The sequence below is a fragment of the Melospiza melodia genome, chromosome 3 (assembly GCF_035770615.1).
Source record: "Melospiza melodia melodia isolate bMelMel2 chromosome 3, bMelMel2.pri, whole genome shotgun sequence".
Classification (NCBI taxonomy): domain Eukaryota; kingdom Metazoa; phylum Chordata; class Aves; order Passeriformes; family Passerellidae; genus Melospiza; species Melospiza melodia.
In genome coordinates, this window is record NC_086196.1 from 26,698,342 (window position 1) to 26,725,082 (window position 26,741).

Genomic DNA, 26,741 nt, shown 5'->3' on the forward strand with positions numbered 1-26,741 from the left:
ACCTTTCCAATGAAAGCCAAGGAAAGAAAATGGAGCCTAACAAAATAACCTAAAAAAGTACTTGCGGTGCATATTATAGCCTCATAAATTCACTTCCAGGAGGAACATTTTGTATGGAAGTGATTTAATTGCTTTCAAAATAGTTTTGGTGGAATAAAGCAGATGTGTCCTTTTAGACAAGTTTTGGGAGCATCATGCCCAATGAAGCAGTTATGGTGTTCTGCCAAGCAGGGGATTGCATTTTCCCATTTCAGTTTGGAAGCTGAGTTGATGAGTGCCTTCTAATTGGTCCAGTGAATTATTTGGTTTAAAAGCAAATCGATATCTAGGGGAGTCCCTATAATCACTCCTTCACTGTTTATGACAATAGAAGAAATAAAAGAATACTAGTAGCACAGACCTGATTGATTGCAGAGGACTCAAGCTTTGGCAATCCATTGACAGCAGCTCTTTACCTAGTTTCAGACTGAACATCAAAATGACAACTCAGAAGTGTGCAAAAACAACTGATTGTGTGGGGTCTCCCTGAGGGGAGGGGATACAAATTGTGGAATACGGTTGGTTTCTTTAAACTTGGTTTGCAATTTCCTTTCATCATCTTAAACCTTGATAAATACAGCACATTTTTCAAAAAACATTGCACCTAGAAATCTTGGAAATTTGATGGTTGAGCTGTAAAACTAAGTGACAAATCAATTTAAAGTATCCATGGAGAGACACACTCAACTGTGTACTAAAGTGTATTGGCCTTCTTTAATATGAGATAGTTAGCATAATTGCATCAGTGTTTGTTTATATTTCATGACAAGGAGCTTAGGGACATAATTAATCTGGTACTGATGATACCAGTGGTCATAGTGAATTAATCTACTGTCCATGTAAATGTCGTATATACTTCCATGAGATTTCTCTTCAAACTCAGATCAGTGAAATGTGCTATTAAAATAAGGTCTTACTTAATCTGTGATGCTGCCAAGATGTCCCTGAAAGTTGATTACTAATTCTGAAGAGTCCTTATGCTTCACAAGGCTGAGATCATCTTAGCAAAACCATCATAGATATGAACTTGTTTTGTTAGAGCAATAATTGGAAATGTGGTGTAGTTGAACATGGATTAAATGGTGACAGTTCTGTAGTTCTTCCTTGGCTTCCACTGCACCTGGTGTACTTTGCATTGCATTGGCAGTGATACAAGATTGTCAAAAAGTGATTGACAAATCTGTATCAGGGAGTTCACGGCCTTGTCCTGGGTAGTTATCCACTGTGACAGACTCAAACCTGCAGTCCAGCAGAGTTAAATCATCAGCCTTCCGAATGGTGCTGATAAAGTCACAGCAGGCAACCTAATAAATAAATCAAGGTGGCCTGTTGCCATCTGCCATAATTGTGCTTTTAAGATGAAATGAGCTAGCTTTTAACTGATGCAAATGATTTTTGAATATAAAGATCTAAAGCCAATCTGTTATGTCTATCATGTTTAACACAGGCTGTGTCCCTCCTGGTGTTAATTTTGGAAATTGCCCTGATACATATCATCATCTTCACACTCAGTGTGAATCACTGTAGCTCTGTTTGTATCCTTGAAGGTTTAAGTAATAATACTTGCTGACAACCACACTGAAAGGAGGATGATTTTACAGTTTTGAGAGAATGGTTTCATATGAGACCATGACAAGTTTTATAGTGATAGATGAAATACTAACAAATAAACTCACATCAGTTTTATGTAAGAGAAAAGCCAGTTTGTAGCTCCAAGGAAGTGTCCTTTGTTACCAGGGGTTTGAATATTTCTGAATGGTCTTTTTTCCAAGGCAGTATGGAAGATCATAACTGATTCCATGTCATGCCAATTAAACATTTGCTTTTGGAGTAAAAGCACAAAGGCAACATTTGTACATCATGGCACCATGCAACATTCAACCACCTTGCTCAGGAACAAGAAGTTCTCAAGTCATGTTGGTCTCTGTCCTGCTTGGGCTGTATTAGAGTGGTCCCTAGGGACAGATCCTGCCTATTTGTGTGAAGACACCAAGTGTAAAGAGAAATGGAGAAATGCTGAGGGACTGGGGCTTGTTCAGCCTGTGGAGGAGAAGTTACCTGCAAGGAGGTTATCTAAAGGACAGAGCTGGTACATGGCTCTGCCAGAGGTGCATGGCAGGAGGATGAGAGCTCAAATGACAGATTCAGACTGGATATAAAGAAAACCACCTCCACACTGTGGGCAGGCAGGCAGCAGAGCAGGTTGCCCAGAGAGGTTCTGGAGTCTGCTGGGTCTGCAGCACTAGAGGCGATTCCCAAGGCTGCTGTTTGCACTGCATGGGTACCTGAGGAGGCTGAGGCTTCAAGCTGTTGACTTAAATAATATTTTCAGTCTCAAAATTGGCCCTCTAAGAAGCATATATATCTGGAAATCATATTATGTTAATTTCATTTGTTTATTGTCACCACTAAATGCCACCCAACTGGTGGATATTACATATATTTTGAAGCTGTAAATTAAATGCCACTTTATATTCACCTCTGCTAGGACAGCTACAGTTTAAGCAATTTTCCACTGGAACTGAAATGCCCTTTGGAAAAGCAACCTGTGAAGCTGGCTGTCAAATAATGTGAACACCAAGGCAGTACCATAAAATTACACTGTAAGTTGAGTGCATAAACCAGCAAAGCTGTGTTAAATCCAGACAGCCAGACGCTTGGTGGACCAGCTGGTGATTTGCAGACTGTATTTGACAATACTGACTTCTGATCCAGAATGGCTTTGGCGCCTGACCTGTTCTTCTTGAGCCTGCAAGAAAAGCTGGCTTAGTGCTCCTGTATGCAAAACAATTTCCCATTGACCAAAACTTAATTCCACATGGTGCAATTATTTCCCTGATACAGAAGAGTCACAGAGTTTAAATAAAGCAGCTTTCAAGCACTGCCTAAAACGTAATTCTGTTACCAGTATAGAATGCACACCTTATAAATTTGCTGCCTATGGGTAAAAGCAAAAAGTTTTTGCTATAATTGTCCATATTCTGAATATAAATTCAAAATTCCTTATCGTGCCATAATATGTATGGACACTGATAGTTTGTGTCTGCTATGTTCATTTCAGTTGAATGTACACTTCAGTTCATATGCTTCCAAAAGACTCAATCTGTCACGGCTGATTTTTGTCCTTTAGACAGCTTTACTAAAGTATTTTTAACTAAATGGATCCACATGCAGATATATGGCCATTGTATGGCTTTTTTTTGTTTTTTATCCTTTCTAATCCCTTCCAGGACTTTAGCAATCAGATTTTCTACAACTTTTAGTCAATAACATGTTCTGAAGAGCTGGCATGAGTCTAAATTTAGGCTTATGCACATATCAGCTGGGAATTCTGCAGCTTACAGCAGCCTAAGAAATATCATTTGCATGAGAGCAGATGAGTAAAGTGTTTGCTGGTTTTTTAACTTCATATTGATTAATTTGCCTTGGGATTTATCAAGTAATAACTGAAGCAATGAATTCTTTCCCAGTAAGTTATTTAGGTTTTTTAATTAATTTAGATTTTTACTGTAATGTATTTTTATTTTATTAGTGTCTAACAATCTAATTTGTGTGAGGCACTCTGTAAACATGTAGCAGGAAAGAGTTTCAGCTCACAAAAGTTTTATTGAGGAAGGCAGACAAAAAGGAGTAGAGGAACAGAAGTGCAAAAATCTGAAGTGATTTGTCAGTTTTGGTGGCAAAATAGGTCTAGGATCTCTGACACTTGAGTGCTGTCCTCATGCATTCATCCACTTGCTCATTAACTCCTCTGAAAATAATATTGCATTCATATTTTGGGTCCATTCCCAAAAAACACTGTGTGGTCCATCCAACTCAGCTGAACTCACTTGGTGCTGGGGACATTCAGCTCCTGCAGAGACTGAATTTGATACATTCAAATGCATCATTATGTCCAAATCTAAGTAGGACATGAGGTAGTCACTGGTAGTATATGACACCAACTTGAAACAGCTCTGCTATTATGGAGACCCCAAAGGACCCCATGTCCAGTGTTGATATGGTTTTCACTGTCTGTATATGTGTACATTATTAATTTGAATTTTTCTTTAAAAAGCATTATTCTTTCTTTTCCTAAAAGCACAACCTTTGGCAGAAGGTTGTCCCAGCAAAGTCATTTCTGCAGGCTGTAAGGTCACTTTGCCTCTTGTTTCTCTTCTGCAGGCTTGCTGTATGTTGGCTTTAGTGCCTGTATGTTTGGCCTCTACAGCTTCATGCCAGTGGTCATAAAGAAAACCAGTGCTACTGCTGTCAACCTCTCCCTGCTCACAGCTGACCTGTACAGCCTCTTCTGTGGATTATTCCTCTTCCACTACAAGGTATGTGAAATGAGAGATATGTTTGGTAACAGCAGCATGCCTCAAGAAACATCAGTTAAGGACAAGGAAACAAAAGAAGCCTCCAAGCTTTGTTAGGTCTAAACAGTTAAAGTGCAAGTTGATTTTTTTACTTCAGGCTTCCTACACTAAAACAAATTTTATTTCATTATTTGTTTTCTGAGAGAGCTCATTTGGTCTTTTTGTTACAAGTTTTAAGATTTGAGTACCTGCTTATCAGCCACTGAATCATTAATTTCATGTTGCCTATCAAAGGTTACCTTCAATTGCAGTGAACAGACCTAATGTGGCAGCATGAAGGGAGGGACTCTTCCAAAATTCCCACAGACTTTTTTTTTTGCCTGGCAATAAGGTTGTTTCATTCATACTGATTCTGAATTCATAACTAAATTGTTCATGAATTGCACCTTTCTCTTTGCCAGACCAGCGGCTTGCCTCGTATTGTAAATACCAAAATGTGCAGCATATTTGTGTTTAAGTTAAACTCTGACCTCCCAGGTCCCCTAATGTTTAAAGCACCATGTGGTACAGGACCACATTTGACCTCCAGTTATGAGGAGTGGCACTTCATTATTCACAAATATCTCCCACCAGTGTCCATCCTGTGAAAATAACATTTCAGTGCTGGAAGTAATTGCTTTCTACCATCATTTATTCATAGGAGGGAGGTTACTTGATAGCTAAATTGTGTTAGAAGTCTTAGGCAAAAGAAAGCCTTAAAATTCTGAGTGTCTAATCAACTTATATCAGATTTTGTTGTAGTAGTAATACTTGCATGACTCTGAATGTGACAGTGAAAGTTCAAATGTTCAGAGTTCAACACAAAATTGTTTGTCATTGCTGTCTTTTATTTTGGTTTTGTGGCTTTGAGAATTCTGCACGCACAAGAAAAGCAAGAATAGAAACAAAAATTTGACTAAAAACACAATGTAGGGGTTGCCTGCTGCTTTGCAGCTCTGTCTCATGGTGATATCATTTCTCCTTCTTTCTGCCTCACACTTCAAACCCCAAGTGTTTGACATCAGGTGTTGTCTGAAAACTATGTCCTGTAAATACTATTATTTGATACACACAGACAAATATATTTAGGGGTGTTAGTCCACTGTTTCTAAGAAAAATTAGTAAATTACACAATGAAAGACAAATGTTATTCTGAAAACAGTGATGGTGGTGTACTAGCAAAATCAAACTCCAATAGAGGAAAAGACTCAAAAGGCAGCAGAGGGTGAGCAGCTCTGTGCTCAGCATTGCTCAAACCTAACAAAAAAGGCAATTTTGCAAACACAGACTCCAAAGTTCAGATGCTTGAAAGGCAAAAGGTGAGTTAAAGATTTAATTTCTTCCTTGTGTCTGATGGATACATTAGCAGAGCCAGGAAGGCAGAATTTTCAACTTTACTGACCCCCATCATTCTACAGTAAGTGCATGTCAGCTCCCATCCATAATGGCATCTTGGTCTCCCTCCAAAACCTGTATGAGAAAAGTGTCCAAGAGTAGAAGGCTCAGAACTGGGAGGTTTTCTGGTTGAAAGCATCCATCTCAACATGTGTCCTGGTAAATTGGTTGAGTTCCACATCTGAAGTAACTGATGGTCCCCTCTGTCCCTTGCTCTAATTATTAGAAAACTGAAAGTCTCATCCTGTGGTTACTGTATGTATCATGCTGTTGCTTTCATAAACACTTATCAATTACTTAAACCTATCCAGGTTTTATACCTCCACTGCTTTCCTTGGAAGACCTGCGGAACATTACTTCTCCAACAGTTACAAACCTCCTTATCTCCAGCATAAATTTACTTGTGCCTGGTTTTGGTCCATTCAACTTTCTAGCAAGAGTATCCATTAGCAGCAAGAATACCCATCTCCATGGCATTTTACTCCATTGGTACATCAGTAGAGGGGAATCATATTGTCTCTCAGCCTTCACTAATCAGGGCAAGCCCTACTCTGCACCTCACCTGGTTGGATTTCATCCTCCCTGAGACAGCCCCTTCAGCTCGAGGTCATGGTCCCTCCAGCACCTGGTGCAATGATTTTTGCTCTGTTTCTCTAGGCAGCCAGTTACCCCATAGACAGCAAACCAGCACTGACATTTTTCATCACAGCATTTCTTTTGTAATTTATCCTCATCCTGCACTCCATACAACTCATGTGTCTCACCTTTCTTCTTCCCAGCTGAAGTGTTGAAACGGAGAAGACCTTTATAAGGGCTTTTTGAAAGGACCTTTATCTGAAATGCAGCATCAATTTCTCAAGCCGTGTCTCCTTTCACACCCTTCAAACTTACATTGCAGATGAAATTTGAAGAGAAAAGCTATATGCAAAGATTATGTCGATTTCAAAGTCCACTTAGTTATTTGGTTTCTTCTTTAGTTACCGTGTTTTTATTCATAGTCAGATGACCTTTTCTTTATGGTTTGCTAACAGGTATCATTTTATCGAGGAAGTGGAACTGTGAAATGTGTGACTTGCACTCAATAATGAAGTCCGATAAATTGGTATGAAGTGATCCAAAATAATTCCCCTCCTAGGACTGTGTACACTTGCTTGTTTCCTAGCTTTTAAAGAGCTGTTTTGTTCCTAGCCAGCTGTACATCTCCTGCAGCTCCTTCTGCTTTTTTCTGCACTGGCCAATGGGCACAGCCCCACTTCACTGGGAAACAAATGGGTTTTTGCTCAAGCAGGATCAACTGAGTGGTTTAGTGTCCCTTGCAGAGTATCATTTTATGAGGCTTTCAAGATGTTGTGATTTTTCCCTCTGCTGCTACTTTTATCACCAGACAGGTTTATTGCACCTGTAGCAGTAGATCTATGAAAATCCACGGAAAATGCAGAAAATTAGTTTAACTGAGCTTTAGAGCTTTTGAAACCAAACTGAAGAGAAGATTGTCTTTGAAGTGTTTTGATTCATTAGCATTTCATTCTTATATAATACAGCCTTGCAACATCATTGCATGCAGGACATGACTGAGTTTATAAACAGCTGCATCTCTAGTCTTACCCCACATGCAGGCATCTTCTTAGCACACTGAACACTTTCCAGGCCCATGGAAGCTGGAAATTCAGCCTGTTAACTTGACACAATTCTGGTGATATATGTGTAATTCAAGATGTTAATTTTTCAAGATTTTATCATATTAAAATGTAAAAATAAGTGGCTTTCAATTGGAGACAGATTACTAGATTGTCATGCATCATTCTTAAAAGTTCTCGCATCCTCCAAATAAAAGATGTCTTTTTTCTGTAATCAAAAATTGATTTCAAATATTCCAGTGGATGGATAAATGGCTGGCTTCTTTGGTAGCTGAATATCCACCACTGCCATAGCATTTAAGTATACACCACCATATTTTTAATTTTTTTTTTTAATTCTCACCATATTGAGATGTGTTATACAATTTTTGTGTTCAAAACCTTCCTAGCTGGTCTGTTCTCATTTTACCTTCCTCTTTAGCACAAGTAACAGGTCTTATGCTAAAGAGGACTGTCTTTGGCCGTTCTTTGTTATGGATTCATGAACATGAGTGGTGCTAAAAAATTCAGGGCCCCCTCTCTGGGTGCATAGAGTTGGAACTTTATATAAATATGGGGCCATTTTTTGTAGGAGTATTCTTTTTTATATTTTGATCTCAGCCTAAGCTCTTTTGTTATGTGAACTGTTAGACTTATTCCTTTTCATTTGCAAGCTCCATGTTGTCTTTAGTCATTCTAAGAAAATTATGTTCTCACTAAATAATCTAAGCAGTTTATTTTATATTTTCCAGCAGCTAGAGCAGGAATACTGATTGTGTTCTGGACCAGCAGGTTGAATCACACTATATTATATCATTACCTAGCAAGCTAAGCACAATCAATTATATTATTCCTTGGCAAATTCATTCATGACTTTATCCAAGAGGCAGCTATAAAAATTCAGAATTTCTGGATATAGTAGTAATTCGTGTATCTTGATTTAGAATCTCAGGGAGTATCTGTGACAAAGGACTTGGATAGACAGATGAACATGGTACTCAAAACCTTCCAGGACCAGAAATCTGAAATTATGCTAGTTGAGACCTCCTTTGCTGATACTAAGTGATGTTTCTAAAAATTAGCTTTCAGTGCTAATTCTAGCAGTATCCATCCAGTGGAAGAGAGCAAATGACAATCTTCCCATTACATCAAGAAGCAAGCCATGAAGACAGGGATTTTTCTAGATGGAGAAGAGAGGGTGAAGGGGTTTCCTGTTGTTTTTGGTCCAGCAGAGATCCTAAGCAATGCCTGTGAATTTGGGATTTACACAGTCTTCACTGTAGTGAAAATTTGGCCCTTGCTACAAACATGAATTGAAGTCAGTGTGAGTTTTTCTGCTGTCTTTGGTGCACTTCAGTTCATTTTCCTAAATTAGAAAAGCCTACCACTCAAGGAGTAATCTTTAGAAAAATTCACAGTTTCATGACTATACAGATGAAACCTTATTTTTGACCTTGACTCAATATGCTTCAGGCAGTCCTGGATTTTCTTGGAGCAGGATGGATACAAAGTCTGTGGTTTGACAGCAGGAGTTAAATAAAATTGGTTTGGTTTGGGGGAGGATTGTTTATTACTTTGATCTTTATTTGGCAGCCATCCATAAACATCGGAGAGACTTTTCCCAAACCTCTGACCTGAGAAAATACTTCAGTTTGTGTTCTCACCTTTTTTTTTTAACTTCCCTGACAGTATTAGCTGAAGTCAGTAAGATCCTGTTTGCTTGCACTTGTTAGGGAACTAACACCTACCTATTTTAAACTTTGACAGTGGTGCTGTCAGTGGTGCATCATTATTTCTAGGGAAGCAGGCAGGGCAGGCTAAAAAGCTGTTTTTTACACTATCACTTTCTCAGTCATATATTTAAAGATATTTTCCTGATGAAATTGAGTATGCAGGTTGCTGATCCATAAACTTCCTGTTTTAATGGAATTTAATCTCACAGGGCTTTTATCCTTGTGAATACTTCTAAGCCTGTGCTAATAATGAGGGTAAGTCATATTACTAGTTAATTCTTTATTTCATTGGTAATGTGCAAAAAAACCCCTATGTTCATGTTTCCTTTTCTTTTCCAAAATACTAAATTTCTTACAGTGGATGTCCTCTCAACAGCTCTGCTCCCATGAAGCTCTACTGCCTTTCAGCTAAGCAGCATCATTTTCAAATATCTTTAAATTTATTTATTTATTTAATTGGTTAGCTATTTGAATTTCCTCCTCCAAATTCTAGTCAATTAGAAAATAGTTACGTGTCTATATTTAAAGAGCTACCTTGAGGTGTAAAGGAGTTAAGTGTGTCTTTGATCACACAGATTTCTGTGACAGAAAGGGCCCCATCCACTCACCCTTTTTGTGATGATGCAGGATGGCATACAATAAAAAAGCTATGAAGTAAACTGACAGAAGAGAGTAGAAGCTGGAAAACAAAGTGTCTTCCACTAAGATGTTGCACAGCCTGACAGGTTTTTAACAACACAGCACGGATATGGAAGCTTTTTCAAAATACTGCATTTTTAAATGTCTTCCTTTCACAGTGCTGTCTTGCAATAGATTCATTAGTTGCAAAGCATGAATAGTGGAACATGGATACTCACTCTTTGGAAGGCATCAAGAAAGGTGTAAATGATGAGGCATTCATATTGCAGAAGTTATGATAAAAGCTTTGATTTCAAATATATATTTCAGACACTAGCTCATCTAAATGTAAAGTTTTTTAGCTTGCTTTCAGTGCTTCTAGCTTGGGATTTTTTCATTTGGTCTCATGTTAAAAGACTGTACACAACAGAACTGATTTGAAGCTTTCTAGGAAAATGCATTTGTGTTGAAAATGCCCAATTATCAAAATGCTAAGTGAACACGTCTTGATCTTAGAATACTCCAAAGCAGACATCACCACCCCCTTTTTATTGCGGGTAACTTCTGAACCACGTCTTTCTATCTCTTAGTGTCACACCTTCCTGCATACCTCAAATGTTAAAATGTAAAATTTATGGAATTAGTGAAGAAATTATTAGGGAATTGTTCAGAGATCTCTTAAGTATACAACAAGAGTACATGGTGAAGTGTAGTTAGAATCTGAAGGAGATAAATAGCTTTTAATTCCCACGCAGTATGAGAGCTCAAAGGTATTAGGGGAACTCTTCCTGTTACTGGAATTAATGATAAATCTTCAACAAAACCATATTGATTTTAAAGGTGCTGGTGAATATGGATTGGAAAAGGAAAGCTGGGAGGTCACAGCAATAAAGATGCATAATATCAAAGAACGAGAAATGGATTGCAAACTGCAGAGAGCAAAAAACATTGTAGCAAATAACTACATTTTTCTTTATCACAAGAAAAAGTGCAGACAGAAAAAACATAATGAAGCCATCCTATCTAAAGAGATGGATCTTACTGACAACATACTTTTTCTAAATGATGTTCAATGAATATGAAAGCAAAGACCAAGAGGCTAAGTTTTGTAATTACTTGTGGAGGAAAAAATCAGCATAAATAAAAACCTCAGCATTTCCCAAGACAAGCATATTTTGAAGACAAGGGAGTACAATGAATTTGTTGAGTTATATATCTCAGCAATAATTTCCAACCCAGGAGAGAAACCAAAAAAAAAAGAAAAGTAATGAATCAGCAAGGCAGCAGTTACATTCAAAAGCTTAAACAAGGTTCAGCTACTGAAAATCTACAAAATTTTGAAATTATGATTCTTTGAATTGGATGCTATTTTCACCTTTGCTTAGGGAAACAAAGACTAGAAGTTCCTCAGAGATGTATACAGAATCAGCTTTGAAAGAAAATGCTAAGGGTTAAATGCAGTAATTTATTATAAATTTGTTATGGAACTGAGTAAACTCTATTTCAAGATGTGACCAGAAAATAAGGTAGAATATTTAGGAAGTGTGCAAAGAATTATGTGTGGCCTACAAGTTATGCCATGGTCTATGAGCTGCCAGGAAGAAACATACATAAAATCTGTTTTGGTATACAACTGGAATTGTAGAGCTTATTCCAGTTGTGCCTCCTACCAGCCACATCAGTGACTGCTACTGACATACAGGGCTAAAACATCTACATCAGCTTCTCTTTCCTACCAGAATGGAGGAATGGATCAACACACCAAAAAAAAATCAGTTAGAAAACATCACTTTTACACACTTTCCATCTAAGCAGTGGAGTATTTTATTAGCTTCTATAACATCTACAAAATCATCTTCTTTTGTCTAAACTCCCCCTTCCCACTAAACTGGAAGCTTTCAAACCCCTGATATGGGATGGATGCTTGACATCAGCACTGCTGACAAACAATTTTATTAACTGGACTAAATTTCTGGAATTATTCCCATCACCTACCTGTGTTAAGTTTAGCAAGGAACTCTGTTAAAAAGGCCCATAATGGATCTGAATGAGATTTTTAACAGCTTTAACTTATAGTAATATGAATTTTATATCTTAAAGATAAGAGGAAAACTTGTAAGGGAGAACTTCAAATGCAACTAGACAAAAAAACTATTTTAAAAACTGTTATGCTGAAATAAAAACTGAAATAAACAGAAGACAGGAAATCACAAAAGAAAAATAATACTGTGCAGCTAAAAAAGAGAATGAGTGAAATCTAATTACTCTAAAAGATAAACCAAGCTTGGCAATGAAGAAGAAAGTGAAACAAGCAGTAAAAAGTTCTTGTATATTAAGAGAAGAAATAGTTTTGCTGCACAAGGACAGTGGAGGCAGAAATTGAACGATCTTTCACTTGGCACCAAAACAAAAATGGGACCTTCTGTCATATTCAATAGGGATGAGAGTTAAATGTGAAGACTATGTACCCTCTTTAATAGAAATGGAAATTACTATGTCAGAAGTAGAAACAGAACACAATAATCTGAATGCCTCAAATTTGACATGGAGTAGACAATAAAATAAGAAGGAGACATAATTAGGAACATGGAGATAAACGGAAAATTGGATGAAATGCAAGCTTGTTCACACAAGACAGATAATCCTGTCTAAATCTGATGTCTGTCCGATCATTTAACAGATTTTTATAGGGAAAAGTGAAATGGTAGATCTAATGTGCAAGGCTTTTGAACAGTGCAGCACAGAAAATTAGCAGCTAAAGAACAAGATTATTGATGTAAAGATTGGAAGGCAGGTGAGGAACTGGCTAATGAGGATAAAGGACAAGGCAATGTGCTGAGAGAGAAACAGCATGCTCGAAGGAACTCGCTGATGGAGGTCCCAAAGAGTTGGTCTGAAGACCAGCCTTGTGTAGTGACTGTAGTAATAGACTTGGCACCCTCAGTAGGAAGAAGAATTAGAATAATCAGGCAACCAGAACTGGCTGACATTGAGAAATGCTGTGAAGCACAAAGTGCGAGGCAGTGTCTGTGGCAACAGATGGGAAGAATTTGAGCACGGTCGTGACAAAGCTGTTTCCAAATGAGTCTGTCTAGGTATTTCTGGTATTGACGAAGAAGTGCTAATGCCATAGGACATGGCAACTTACCATCTCAGGGACAGCACTTTTCTAGCTGTAGCTATAGGGTTTTTTTCTGTCAGCTCGAGAGCACCAAACAGCTTTTCTCTTATCTGCTCCAAAGACTCGACAGAGTAACCATATGGGCCCTAACAAAGTACTGAATATGCAGATCCCTAAAAAAATCTTTATTGTATGTAACATGGATTTGATGTGTTGGGAGGGACTATGGAACCTTAACATATATGAATTCATCTATAAATTCACAGGGAGAAAATGAGAATTATTTGATCTAATGATACAAGAACATATGGGTGAAAACTGAAAATGTATAGAAATTAGGGGGATTTTTTTGCAATCATGGCAGGGAGGTTCCAGGATAATTTCAAATAGGTTAGTGGGAAGTGAAAAAAAAATCCCTAATAATGCTTGCATGAGAAGGATTTGCCAGATGGAATATGTCATCTGATTGTAAGCAGTAACGGGGGGCTGGATTCGACAGCTTAGGACATGCTCTCCACTCTGATTCCCTCATGCACCTGCCTTGAGAGTCGACTCAATTGAGAGCTCCTGGAGCTCCTGCAGTTTGGCCTCTCGTTGCCAGCAGCAAATGTGTCACACTGCAGAGAACCCTGACATGAAACAGCCATGTCACACTCCCTCCAGACAGCTGGCCTGGTCACTCATCCTCAGAGTAACTGCAGCTGCACAGTCCTTGGGTCTCAGGGTAGGAGTGCCCCAAATTTCCATTGCCAGGAAAAAAGAACACCTTTTGGGAAGGAATTTATACAGGAATGTATTGTTAGATTCAGCAGAGAAAATATAAACAAAGAATCCAAGATGAATCAGTTATTGTAACTGTGGTTTTGAATGCACTGGGCACAATTAGCCTCATGTACAGTAATAGAGAATCATTACAGCAGACAGCTGCTGCTATATTAAATACTTGCACACAAACCCAAAAGGACACATGGCAACTGGCAGCTGATAGAGAAAACCAACAAAGAATACTGAAAGGTAAAAGGGGGGAGGGAAAATTGATTTTATAAGCTTTTCTGTTGTGCTCCTCCTTTTTGTATTAAGAACATCTGAAAGGATAGGTCCTTCACCACTTTCTTGCCAAGTAATTGAAATAAAATAACCAGAAAGTAAGCCCCTTTATGCCATAATAACGATGCTCACAGGAAATTAGAGAAATGTAATAGAAGTGTTTTAACTACACATAAAAATCTCTTTCCTACATAGATAAGATTAAAACAGATTGCAGGACTCATTCTACCTTGCACTTTTTAATTAGACAGACTGCTGGTACCGCAGGGGTACTGAACACAGGCTCCTTTTTTCTCCACATCTGATGTCAGAGGCAACAAAGGGAAAGAGAAGAGAAAGCAGTGTTCCCATCTCTCCTGGCACTCAGGAAATGAAGATAAGCCGTTTCACACAAACATTTTGCCCTATCAGGCATGTATTTAGAAATGACAGGCTATTATTATTTTTTTCTGAGGATGCCATTTAAGAAGCATGAAATCATGCAGCTTTGTGCAAAATCAGTATTTGCCTTACAGCTGCCTATGTCAAGCTCAGAGATTTTTCCTCAAAATGCTATTAGTTTTCTCCATAAGTTTGTTTCATTCCACCAATGAATTCCAGGAAATCTATTAAGTTTCCTAAAAATTTAATAGAATTTATGGTGACAGTTTTCCAGTAAACCCTCCTCACTGTTTTCCCTTGTGGATAACCTCAGCATCTAAAAGGTAAGAAAGCTTGGGTGTTTCCCACTGACCACTGCCTTACCAGTTATACTGTGCCCACCAGCAAATATAATCCAAGAACTGAAAAAGAGGGTGCTGCTGTATGACAGAAAACATAGATCAGTATGTTTTACATGGAGTAAAACATGCAAGCAGTAGAACAGAATCAACTGGAAAATTCAGAAAATGTGTCATCTGGTTCCTTGTCATCACGGTTTCTATGCAACATTTGCAATTCAGCATAAGCCATAGTAATGGACAGCATTTCATCTGAATTAGATCATATCGAGAGTGCAGGCAAGCATCAGGAATTGAGAAGTATGGCCTTTCTGCCATGCATGAAATGACAGGAAAAACTTCCTTTGGTTTCTTTGTTTTCACCAAATAGCAACAAGGGCAGAGTCAGGTTTTCACTGTCATTCAGGCAAACCAGAAATTTCTTGCTTTGGGTTCTGCTGGAATGTGTGATGTGTTGAGACAAACCTCCTTCTTTCAGTGATGATCAGAGATATGGAGTAAGTAGCTACACACTCCACTTTTCATCCCAGCTGTGTTCAGAGAGCAAGGTAGGACTTGAAGTTACCACTTAAGACTCTATCCTCATGTTTTGCCTAAGAAATAGCTGGAAGTCATTTAAGTGTGAAGATAATGCAATCCTGCTGGTAGTGGACAGACTTGCTGTCCAGAAGTTACTGTCATTACTGAAGCTGTCCAGCGCCCCTTGGTGCCCTTCTCAACAAGAGAACCAACATTTCTGCTCTGGCATTCCAGCTTCTGCAGTTGCTGAGCAGGGAAGGCACTCTAAACCATACCTCAGTGGTTTGGGTCCCTTTGGAGATTTCTTAAAAACTGAGAGATCTGGCAGGACACATAATGGTTCAGGTGGATTTGTTTTTTCCATTCCAGCGCAGTCTGGAAAACTCGCAGCAACTCTTCTGGTGTGTATGGTGCCATTTGGGGCTACAAAATATGGTGTTGCACTGTTGGGGGTTGCTTCAGTTTCTGCTGATGAGCAGATCAAGCTCTGAATCCCAAAGAGGTATCTTCCTCATAGGCTGGGACTAAAATAGTCAGGAGTAGTTTAAGGCACAGTGCTGATCCAAGACAGAGTCAGTCAGATCCTCCTGGGTGTGATCCAAGGCGGTGCCAGAGAGCGCTGCGAGCTGTGACTGGGATGCTGGCTCCTGTTGCTATTAATAATGTGGCTGCAGCATCCAGCCAGGCAAGTGAGAGCACTGTGTGAATTCCTAGCTCTCAGAGCCCTCAGCCTTCTGGTGCTGCTGCTGGCTGGAGAGTGTGTGCATCCCACAGTGCGACTTATGCACTTGGTCGTGGCGAGCTTCATTTGCTGTGTTGGAGGCGAAAATAGAAAATTGTGGAAAGAAGCTCAGCCTCTCGATCAATTTATCAAACAGAGTGGAAATGTCTGTTTGCTATATAAAAGATAATGAGAGAAATTTGGTTTTAACTCCCTTCACTCAGCCTGCTCAGGTATTCATGTGTGAAATTACCCAGGGGAAAAAGCCATAAGTCAGTGAAAGAACACCTATTGGCCTTAGCTTTGATGGGCTGTGCAGCGTATGCTACAAACTGAATCAATCTGGAAAGCAGAGTTCACTGCACTGCACAGACCCACTGATGGGAAGGAAGAAGGTGGTGGAACTGGAGAGCATGGATGGTGCCAGCAGAAATATGGAACTAGATTAATTCCACCTGATATGTACATTTTTACCCCTCTTCATCAGTGTAATTCTGAGGAGGTCACTTTTTTCTGAGATTTAAAACTTGAATTAATGGACCTGATTTCTTTATTCATTTATGCCAAAATGTGGAGAACTGCCAGATGAGGTAGAGAAAAAGGTAGTTATTCCATTTCATACCTTATCACTGAATATGTGAAACACGCCAATTATAAATTTTCAGTTAGTACATTAATAACAAAAAAAACCTTTTTAAAGACTTGAAAAGCACAGTTGAGTTGCCATAGGCTAGGAGCTGGGGTTCATACTACCTAAAGAGATTCAGTGTGTGGCTGCTGTTTTGAAATACAAATGGAGTGCTGGAGTGCTGCAGCTCAAATAGTCTGCTCCTGCAACTATTTCCAGTTCAATGGACTGAGTAAAACAGAATTAGCATTTTCATAACCATTGCAATAATGTTCAAGATCATTATCATGATGGCTGAGCGAAAACCCAAAATTAGCAAATCATTGAATTTCTTTGTCTGCGTGGGCTTTTCTGCAGACTCACATCTGTCTCGTTTTATCACTCTGGATACTGTTTTGCCATGGTGTCAGGGGTAACATGGGCATGGACATCTGTGACAGCCAGAACTACTTGTCTGCAGATTCCCTCTGCAGGAGTCAGTCAGCACAGCCTTTCCAAGATGTGATTTTTCCATGCTGATTTTTCCATCTGATTTCTCCATGTTTCTTTGGGCTTTCCCTTCTATATCCATGACCCATGTACTGAAGAATAACTTTTTCTCTCCAAACCAAGGCATGAATCTACTACCTTCTAAGTAGTTTTTCTTTCTGTTTTTTTCTTCTCCTGTTACTGTCTAATCACTGTTCGAGACAATGAAATCAGATGCACACGTTTCCCTGTTAAGAAGCTTCCTTTTCTCCCACCTTTCCAAGGGGATTATTTTAAAGCATAAGAGTCTCAAGTGGAAATAGTAGAAGCATTTTACCTGTAGTGATTTCAGGATATATGAAAGACAAGTTTTGCATGGACAGACTGTAAAAAGTAGAGGATAAAACCAGTAGGGAGTAAATTTTGAAAGGTTTAATAGTTTATTCTGGATTTTTAAAAATACTACATTTTCAGGTGCCTTTATACTCAAGTTCTTTATTTTAGGTACCTTGGGATGCTTCGCTTACTCATAATTTTGATTTGCTTGCCACAAAAATGCTATATATATAAGCTAAATTTTGTTTTGTGAACTTCATCTACACTTTTACGTAGCACTGCAGATATGTTTGGGTTCTTTTCTTTTTTAAAGTCAAAGCCTTTGTGCATTGGTAACAGAAGGAGTAATTTCACCTTACATTTGCTGTGATAGCTGGAGCTCGCTGCTGCAGTGGTTTTCCTGGTGGGGTTCTACAGTTGCACACTCTGGAGTGATGTCCCTATCCCTGCAGCCAAGCCATGAGCTTCCATAAGCTCATCTGCTGAACCTGACTGAGCAGATCCATTCAAGTACTGGGTTCCTAATGAACAATTCAGATAAATACCAGAAATGTCCGCTCACCAGAATCTGTGCTTGTTTTGATAGGCTGACCAAATCTTGTTAAGCATGTTATCTTGTTATATTTGTCTAGGTTTTGTGTTGTGTGTTTATCTTCAAATTGGCAGGCAGCAAAGACAGCCTTTTACATGCTGAAAGGTAATGTTAGTTTAATGTAGGCTGTTTTTACCACAGGTACTAAATGGTATCTATAGAAGATTTTTTGTGTGTTTTCATAGTTTTTTAACATTTATGAATATCATTGTATGATCCATATTGAATACTATTGATGGGGGAAGCATTTATAGACACACAGATGTCAGAGCAGAGCTGACATGATCAGATCTGTAGAACCGATTTAACTATTTGATTTGACTGGCAAAAAAGCTTTGGCACATGCTTTTCATGTCAGTGATGAAATCTGAAATGTTGTAAGTAAGGCACTTCCCCTGCAAAGGAGCTCTCTGCCTTCTCCTCAGAGGATCCCTATTCCCCATTTTTATTCTGTAAACTCATATTTATTCAGTAATCAAGTGAATCTCTTTTAAGTAGGTAAGAAACTGAGGATCGTATAAAATCATTGTGATTCAAAAATTAAATTCACAGGTTGAAAATCAAATCCGGGGACTCAAGGCTGTTAGATCATTGAGCCCACCTCAAAGTCATCTGGTCTCTCAATAAGCTTCATGGATGAGCAAGTTTGCACATGTAATGCACATGTACCTATAAATGTAGATAGGAAATCCACAGTAAAACTGTTTAATGATATGGAAACATGGGTTGACTTTTAGTCTGTTCAGGGTGTGTGACACTCATTAGCTAATTTGAGCTAACCAGTTTCTCTTCACCATGTTACTCTTTGTGCAGTTATCCTGCTTAGCACGGAGGGATGGATTTGGAGAAGCATACAAATCTGGATATTTTAAAAATATTTTTTCTTAGAGGAAATATGTTCTCTGTAGAAAGAGTAAAATGAAGCACAGTATCATTCTAAAGTAGCTTTTTAGACAGAGAGAGGAATTACACACTTCCCAAGAGCCTACAGTTTGGTACTGCAGTTGTGTGGAGAGTGGCAATGAAGAGCAATCCTCCCTCACTTGGTTTCTAAGGAATGTCTCTTTCCTCTGTTTTTGAATGTGTTTCTTTTTCCTACCTATTAATAACAAATCTCAGTAGATGAAGTTTGCAGATGAATATTAAAAAAACCTCCAAAACCTACATGGTAGTGGAGTGTGCCTGAAATCTTATCTGCCATAAATCGCAGATTTCAGCTGGAGTCTGAGTAGCATAGTACAGTGAACGACAAATTTTGGGTTTGGGAACTAGGTCTGCATCTTTCCATTGCTCTGATGGATTCACTGCTGTTTTAATAGGAGGAAAATACCCATTTATTTCAAAGGGGTTTGGATCAGTCTGACAGGGTGTTGACAAAAACCAGAGATTTGCCATGTACTCCAGTATATATTCCTATATTAACTTCACTATCTACCTTTCTACTTCAGTGTTGCAGAGAGCTGCTGCACAAATGAATTCAGCCTGAACCTTGTTTCTAAGGAAGGTAAAAAGGAAGGAATTGTCATAGGGCTGTTGGACTCCAGGTCTCTTTGAACTAGCTGTGCACAGATACCAAAGACAAATGTTTCACAGATCTTTGTTTAGATTTCCCCAAGCTTGCCCAAAGCCTTTCCCCCAGGCTGGAGAGCTGCCATGAGGGAGGACACTACCATGGAAAGAATACTATCAGACAAAAGAACCCACTGGCAGGAAACCTCTGAGAGAGGAATGAGAGGTATGGCCAGGAGAAAGGGGATATGGTAGAGCTGGAGCCATGAACCAAAGCAAAAATGAGTTTATTTTGTCTGGACAGCTCCTAGAACAAGAAAGAAAGCATATTTAGCTGCTGGAAGCCCCACAGATACTTCACAGCAGGACACAAGGCAATCACAGATCTGGCTGGCACTCTGGCTATGCAGTGGGCCAAGCCAATTGGCTGGCTGGGGTGAGAAATTCAAGCAGAAGGTGGGAATGAGGGACAGTGGAAAACTAGGGATGGGAAACTACATGCATTTGGCTCCTGAGATTTTCTTCAGCTTAGTCAGCTTCACTGCTGCCAAGTGATACTCAAGTTCAAATACAAAGTGAAAGAGGGGAAGAAAGCACTGAGAACAAAATTGTACTGAAAATGGAGGGGGAGAAATCAAGCAGAAGTTTGAAATTATTGACTTGTGTTTGATTGCCACGTGGGGGAGATGTAAGCCTAACAGTCCTATCAGAGCTGTGTCACATGGAAGGAATCCTTCAGCAGACACTGGGTGAGGCTCAGCAGTGTCTCTGTGACTCCAGGACAGCTGGGTGGTTTCATCAAATTGTGCTGCCATACAACATGTGAGGGCCTGGTGGCATACATGTTAAAAAACAATTAAAAGCTGATGAAAAGCAAAACCCTTCCTACCCTCTAATCCTTCTCACATGCTTTAAAAACTTTCCCCATTATGGTATTTTCCCTGTTGAACATGCACACTGGATGTGGGAAATACACTCAGACCTATCACCATGGGTTATGTGACCAAAGCTTTCAGAGATACTGAGGGTTCTGTAAAAAGTCCAAATGCTTCCTCAGGCAGGAGGCTAGATGGAGGTTTTGTAAATTTATGAAGCAGTAACAAATTACCATCACTACAGATTTAGCTTAAGTAAAGTTTGTTTTCTCCACAATGATAATTTCTTTAAGCAAAAAAGAATTGCTAAAAGAATTTCAAGATAATATAGTCCATTCTGTCTATTTTGTGCTGTGCTAAGGTGATCCAAATGGGGCATCCATCAAAGCAGAGTCAGTCGGGATTAACAAACAGACTTGCAGACACCTTTACATAAAATCCTGAAGTACCTCGTGGAGCAGCTAATAGCAGGTTGCAAGTGGTTGATGGTGTTCAGGTACAGATTCCTGACAGCTGCAGAATACAGGCACTTCTAGAAGTTCCACTGAATACAAATCATTTATATCCTCAACGAGGTGGCTGTGCTATTTGTCCTTCATGGTTTCCCACACACAGCATGCATGAACAAATAACTTGTAGTGTGGGATCAGCAGACAAGTCATGTGTAGCCAGAACCCAGTATCTACAGCTAGTACCCAATGGTCTGTGCTTTTGAAACCCTGTCTTTGCCTTTAGCTTTATCTGCAAGGGCTAACAAGTTGCCTGAAAGGTTCTTTGTGTTGTATTTTTAGTTCAGACACAAGTCTGTATATGTCAAAAAATTCAGGCTGACCTCTGATCTAGTGAAGCTGTGTGCCAAAATATGTGTACTTGAGCTTTCAGTTAACTGCCCTCCCTGTGTACTGTCAAACCTCATGATGCTGACCCAGAGCACGTTTCACAGCTGAAGTTCATCCTGTCCAAACTCACATTACATCTTCTAGCACCTGCTTTCTATTCACAAGCAAGAGATACTGCAGACAGGGTAGTTTTTAAGAGTAGTTTTTTTAAGTGCCTTTATTTATACATATATATATTTAAAATTGTTATTGAAATTATTATTTAATTATATTTTTATATTTCTAACAGCATGTTAACTTCACAGACATGTGCTTTAGCTGTAACTAACTTCAGATTTGTCCACTGCCTGTCTGACGACTGTAAATGATGGTACCTCGTACTGGAGCTGGAGAAACTTGGACTCAGAGAAGTAGCTGGCTTGTCTAAAACCATGAAAAAATCAGCTCTGGATCTGTGGCCAAAACGCAGTTTTCCCAAGTCCCAGACAGTCAATACTTAACATGCCTGGCCCAGGGGAAGGCAATAATTAGCTCTTGTTTATGAAGGACAGAGGAATTGATGAGAGTAAATTAAATCTCAAAGAGTCATTCCCATAAAAATTCAACATCCAAATGACAGGGAGTTTGTTCTGTGCAGCACGTGCCAAAACAAGGATCTGTGCCTGACCCTGTCTTTGGGTCTTCATGAACTCAGGGTAATTGGTGCTGTGTCTAACGACTCTGCTGTTATTTCTGCTCAGTTTTCAGGACTTTACTTGTTGTCGTTCTTCACAATCCTCGTTGGGCTGATGCTCTACTCCTCCACGTCCACCTACGTGGCCCAGGATCCTCGGGTGTACAAGCAGTTCCGAAACCCCTCTGGACCTGTTGTAGACCTGCCAGCCAGCAGCCAGATGGAGCCTTCTGTGACATACACCAGCCTGGGGCAGGAGACAGAAGAGGAGCCTCACGTTAGAGTTGCTTAAACCCAGGGCTGTTGATCACCTATTGACAGTGGAGCTCGTGTATCCATTATCTCTGTATTGTACATAGAGAAAGGTATTTACCAGGTGCAGTTACACTGGTGAGCTGCAAGGTAGCAAATAAGGAAAGCTCATACAAACGCAAATTAATTGTTCCAGGGTGTTCCTTGCAAGGAGATGCCAGTCCCTCGTTTACGAAATGAGCAGCATGTTTGCAATACAAACTGCTGTGTAGGAATCAGTTAATGTCAAACTACCTGTGACAGATATTCAATACATAAGATTAAATTACAAAAAAAAAAAAAATAAAAAAAATAGAAGGGTGTTTTACACACACAGAGTGATGTTATGCCTAAGCCACAGCAGCTGTGGAAAAAATGCCTTTTTACAGCAAATACACTTTGTGCAGTCACTGTTAATTTCTCTCTAAAATTTGTTTGTTTGCGCAAAACAGATGGGTTAATCGTGGTAACAACCCCCTGACACATTTTTGCTCGCACCTTGGATTTGGTGAGGGAAATACAATGAAGTTCTTCTGTGCTCTCTGTCTAGTTGCCCTTTCTAGGTAATCTGATCCATGAATCCAGAGAAGGGACAACTTACAATATCCGTCTCTATTCTAGGAATAGGTATAAGGCGAGCATTTTAGCCTTTCTATATTTGCAGAAGTGAAGTACTCAAGCATTGACCTCTCTATGATCCATGGCAGACTTCCTAGTGGCCAAGGTTCTGCATCAGGTGACAGGGAGTCAATTTCTCTGTAGTCGTGACTCAACACAGATTTCTTACTTTTAAAATTTTAACCTGTAGGAAGAAAAATACATTTTCTAGTTTCCTATGTATTGTACCTCTCCACGAAAAGATGACATATCATGTTGATCAGGGCACTTATTTTAGATACTCAGTGCATCGAGGGTGCCTTCTGCTCTTCCAGTTTGCTTAGTCTCCCGTGGTTCATTATTCTAACAACAGCTATTTAGAAATGTGTCAGTTTTTCACCAAAACCCACAGATTGTAAAAATCAGGAAGATTAAGGGAGGAATTCATGAGCAGAAAGACTGGACCATCTGCTGGTGTTGCTGCAGTAGCACAAAGGCATTTTACTGGCAGGGTGCAGCCAATTATTTTTCATTAGCTGTGAAGCAAGCAGAAGAATTCAGCAGTTTTCTTACATTCCTGGGGACGTGTGAAAATAGTAAGGGTGTGCTCCACACTTCTGTATACAACTGTACTTCTGCCTCAGGAGCCTTACCAGAATGGGGAAAATCTTAGTCACCACCATGAAAAATCCATCTTTGCCTGTATGTTTGCTCCTCTGAGAGCCCAGTACAAGGAAATAATTATTTCAATATCCTTTATCTATTTTTAATTTAAAATTAAAGAAGACAAGGTGTTCCTGTGTCTAACAATAGATGGGGAATCTAGGAGAGATCTTGGTTTTATTCACCAATCTGCCACATCTTTGCATGAATCCTTGGGCATGACTTACCTTCTGTGTGGCTGAGTTTCCCAATCAGTATATATGGAAATAATGACATTTTACCTACCTCATAGAGGTGCTATGGGACCAAGTTATTTTAAAATGCTTCAGGATCTTCAGAAAGAAGGAGTTTAAGAAGCACATAACAGTGCTGTAAAAATGTGTTTACATTCATTGTATTTGAAAATGGAGTTTACGGCATGGTTGATGAATATTTTGCTTGTGGGCATAAAAGGTGAATTTGATTTGAATGTTATTCTGCTGAAAAGGACTGTTTCAAGCAAAAATGTAGGCCTTCATGTTTGAAAATTACAACTTACCTATTTCTATATAAAAAAGAAGAAAAAAGTCAATCTATACATTGGAGATTAGAAAGGTCACACAGTTCAACCAAGCAGGATGAATTTCTGCTGAGGTAACATTCATATTTTACAGTCCCGTTCTCCTTTAATACAGAAGGAACTTCCCTGAAGCAGACTGAGAGAAGTTTATATATGCATAAGAGACATGAAGTGGCAAATGTCAAAATGCTCTTGAACAGCAGAAGTATGTGGTATCTTATTCTTACCGTGGAGAAGAGGTCATTTCTTTCCCACTGTGTTTAGGCTGTCTGCCACAACCCTGCTGCACCTAAGGGAGGGTTCTGCAGTATTGCCAAATCATGCCCAAAACTGGCCCTAAAGTTTTGGTTAAGATGCCTTGGCACTAAACTAACAAATGTATGATTTTTTTTTTCCTGCCTTCTGGTTTTTTTTTTTTAATCTTTTTAGCACTCATGTTTCTGAACTTTTTTTTCCTTAAACTATTGAGGATTAAAAAAACACAAAAAACCCCCCACTAGATTCCTGCAGAAAAACAGAATCTGTATTCTGGGGATATTAAGGAAAATCTAAATCAAAAAAGTAAAAAACACAGAAGAAAGAGTACCAGACACTTCAGGGAAAGATCCTTGGGTCAAGCTCTGTGAGAGCTTCGAGCCACGATGGATTTTGTACATTCCCCAGGAGAAGGGGTCTGATTACAATCATGGCTCCCTTAGGTACCCAGAGGCACACTGGTGGGCACCTGTCATCTCAGTCTTTTTTGCTACCTTTTGTACCAATTAAATACCTTTCTCTGAGCATTAGTCCCCGTGTTGGTCTGAGAACCTTGAGGATTGTGCGCGTGTGTGTTTCATGTTTACAGTTCCTTCCTTTTGCATAACTGTTTTGATTAATTTCCTAATTAGTATTTATTTTTAAGCCAAATGTTTGTAGTCCCTCGGCCTCCCCCTCCTCATTTTTCTGACACTAACTTGTAGACGTTTGTTAGAGTCTTCTGTGAAACAGCTGGGCAGGAGGCAGCTCCTGGCCGGGTCATGGGGCTGGGAAGTTTTCCTTACGAGGGGTTGCGATCCATGGGTGGCTGAGAAGTGCCACCAGGCTATTCTGAAAGGCTCTGTTGTACAGGAATAAGTTCTGGATGTTTCAGTGAGTGCTCTGCAGCCAGCCAGCATCCCCTGTGCTTCTGCTGCAGGAGGAGTTTGATGTGCAAAGCAGGGCTGCTTCGCTCTCTGTGTTTCCCCATAAACAAGGTGGATGCTCGGATTAGCGCCAGTGCGCTAGTCCTGGATGGACCTCGAAGGAAAACAGTAGTATAGCTTTACAAAGAACTGTGTTGACTGAAAAACTGAGGTCTCGTGGAGGAAAACGTTCCTCCTGCCTGCTTGTGTTCTGCAGTGGGAGCCCTCAGTGTGCACCAGCAAAGGCTCAGCTATCTAACGGCAGCTACTCTCCGTGTGCGTAGGACGTCTCTAGCTCTGCATAGCTCCTTGCCTCAACAAACTGAAACTCTCTGATTCTGCTGGTCCTGGGCAGCCCTTAGCAAGACTGATGGAATTTTCTGATACCAGATGAAAACCCTTACTGGGAGACAGACCTGGTCTTTGTTCCAGCTATAAAGTTTCGAAACACACAACGATAGACCAAGCAATTTAAAATTTTGCACCACTGTGTCATAAGAAGAAGTTTCAATGTATAGTGTAGAGATTGCTAACTTGTGCTATTAACATTTTGACAAGCGTGTAGTATCATTTCCTTTCTTTTCTTTTTTTTTTTTTTTTGACAACCATTTAGTATTCCTGAGCTAGCTACAAATATAAATTTTACCCCATGGGTAGGATTTTATTGTTAAATGCCATAATAAAGCACACTAATCTTGACACCGCAGATGGAAGTATGAACCAAAACCAAAACCAGGCAAACAAAATCCCAACCCCAAATCCTGCATTGAGAAGCTGAATAAATCTTTCTCCATTTTGATATTTGCATGCACCTATATGGACTGGCTGTGGCAATGTAATGCCTGTATAATGTTTTCAAATAAAAAAATAAATGCTTTATGAAAGCGGGGTTAGTGGTTTCTTGACTGTTTCCTTTCTGCTATCTTTGCCTTAAACGATTTTTCAGAAGTGTAAATATTGAATTGCTGGGAACAGTTTTTTGCTGTGCTCAGGGCTTCTCCCCCTTGTGAGGTGTTAACCCAGAACTCTTTCCAAGGTGTCTTAAGAATAGATGCCATCATCAAGTGTCTTGCCTGGCCCCAGAGCACTCATCCAGAAGGATAAGAGTACTCCTGCATACCCTCTGTCTTAACCTGCCATTCGCCTAGGGCTAGCTCAGCTATCCTGATAGTCACTGCCCTCATTTGGAGACAAAACTACTCTCTCCACTGCCTTTCAGAAATTATTAATTAGTCTAAAATTAATCTGGGTAAATTAATCAGTGTAGAAACAATCTGACAAGTGCATGGTATTGAATGGCTTCTCTGGCAGAGGCTATGGAGTGCCTGCAGCTGCCTTTCCCAGCCCTCCCTCCCAGGCTCTCCTGGGACACTGCAACACTACACCCAGCTGAGTCCTGAAAGAAAGGATGGAGACAAAGTTTAGATATTGGGGGGAAAGGGGTGTCAGGGAGAGCAGAATTAGGTTAAGAAGGAAAATAAGACTTCAACTCATTGAAAGTTCACATGGACAGGAAAGGAAGGTCCTCAGTGTGTGAGAGCAAGGCGTATTATAAACATGTATTCATTCACTTCTAAGATATTTGCTAGCATATGCAACTCTCCATCCCTCTTTGTCTGATGTCTCCCTGGGAAACTTTGCATCAGTATTTCTCACATACTTCATTGCTGGGAGTATAAAAGGGAA

The 26,741-nt window shown here is 39.5% G+C and overlaps 1 protein-coding gene across 2 annotated transcripts in view; it reads left to right on the forward strand.

Moving 5' to 3' along the window:
* Positions 1-25,944, forward strand: part of SLC35F1 (solute carrier family 35 member F1) — a 233,193-nt gene extending 207,249 nt beyond the window's left edge. For both annotated transcript variants that reach the window (XM_063151066.1, XM_063151068.1), the window contains exons 7-8: positions 4,204-4,358; positions 21,853-25,944. In XM_063151066.1, the coding sequence (XP_063007136.1) occupies positions 4,204-4,358; positions 21,853-22,077 (380 nt within the window). In that variant the 3' untranslated portion in view covers positions 22,078-25,944. The remainder of the gene's footprint in view (positions 1-4,203; positions 4,359-21,852) is intronic.
* Positions 25,945-26,741: the final 797 nt, after the last annotated feature.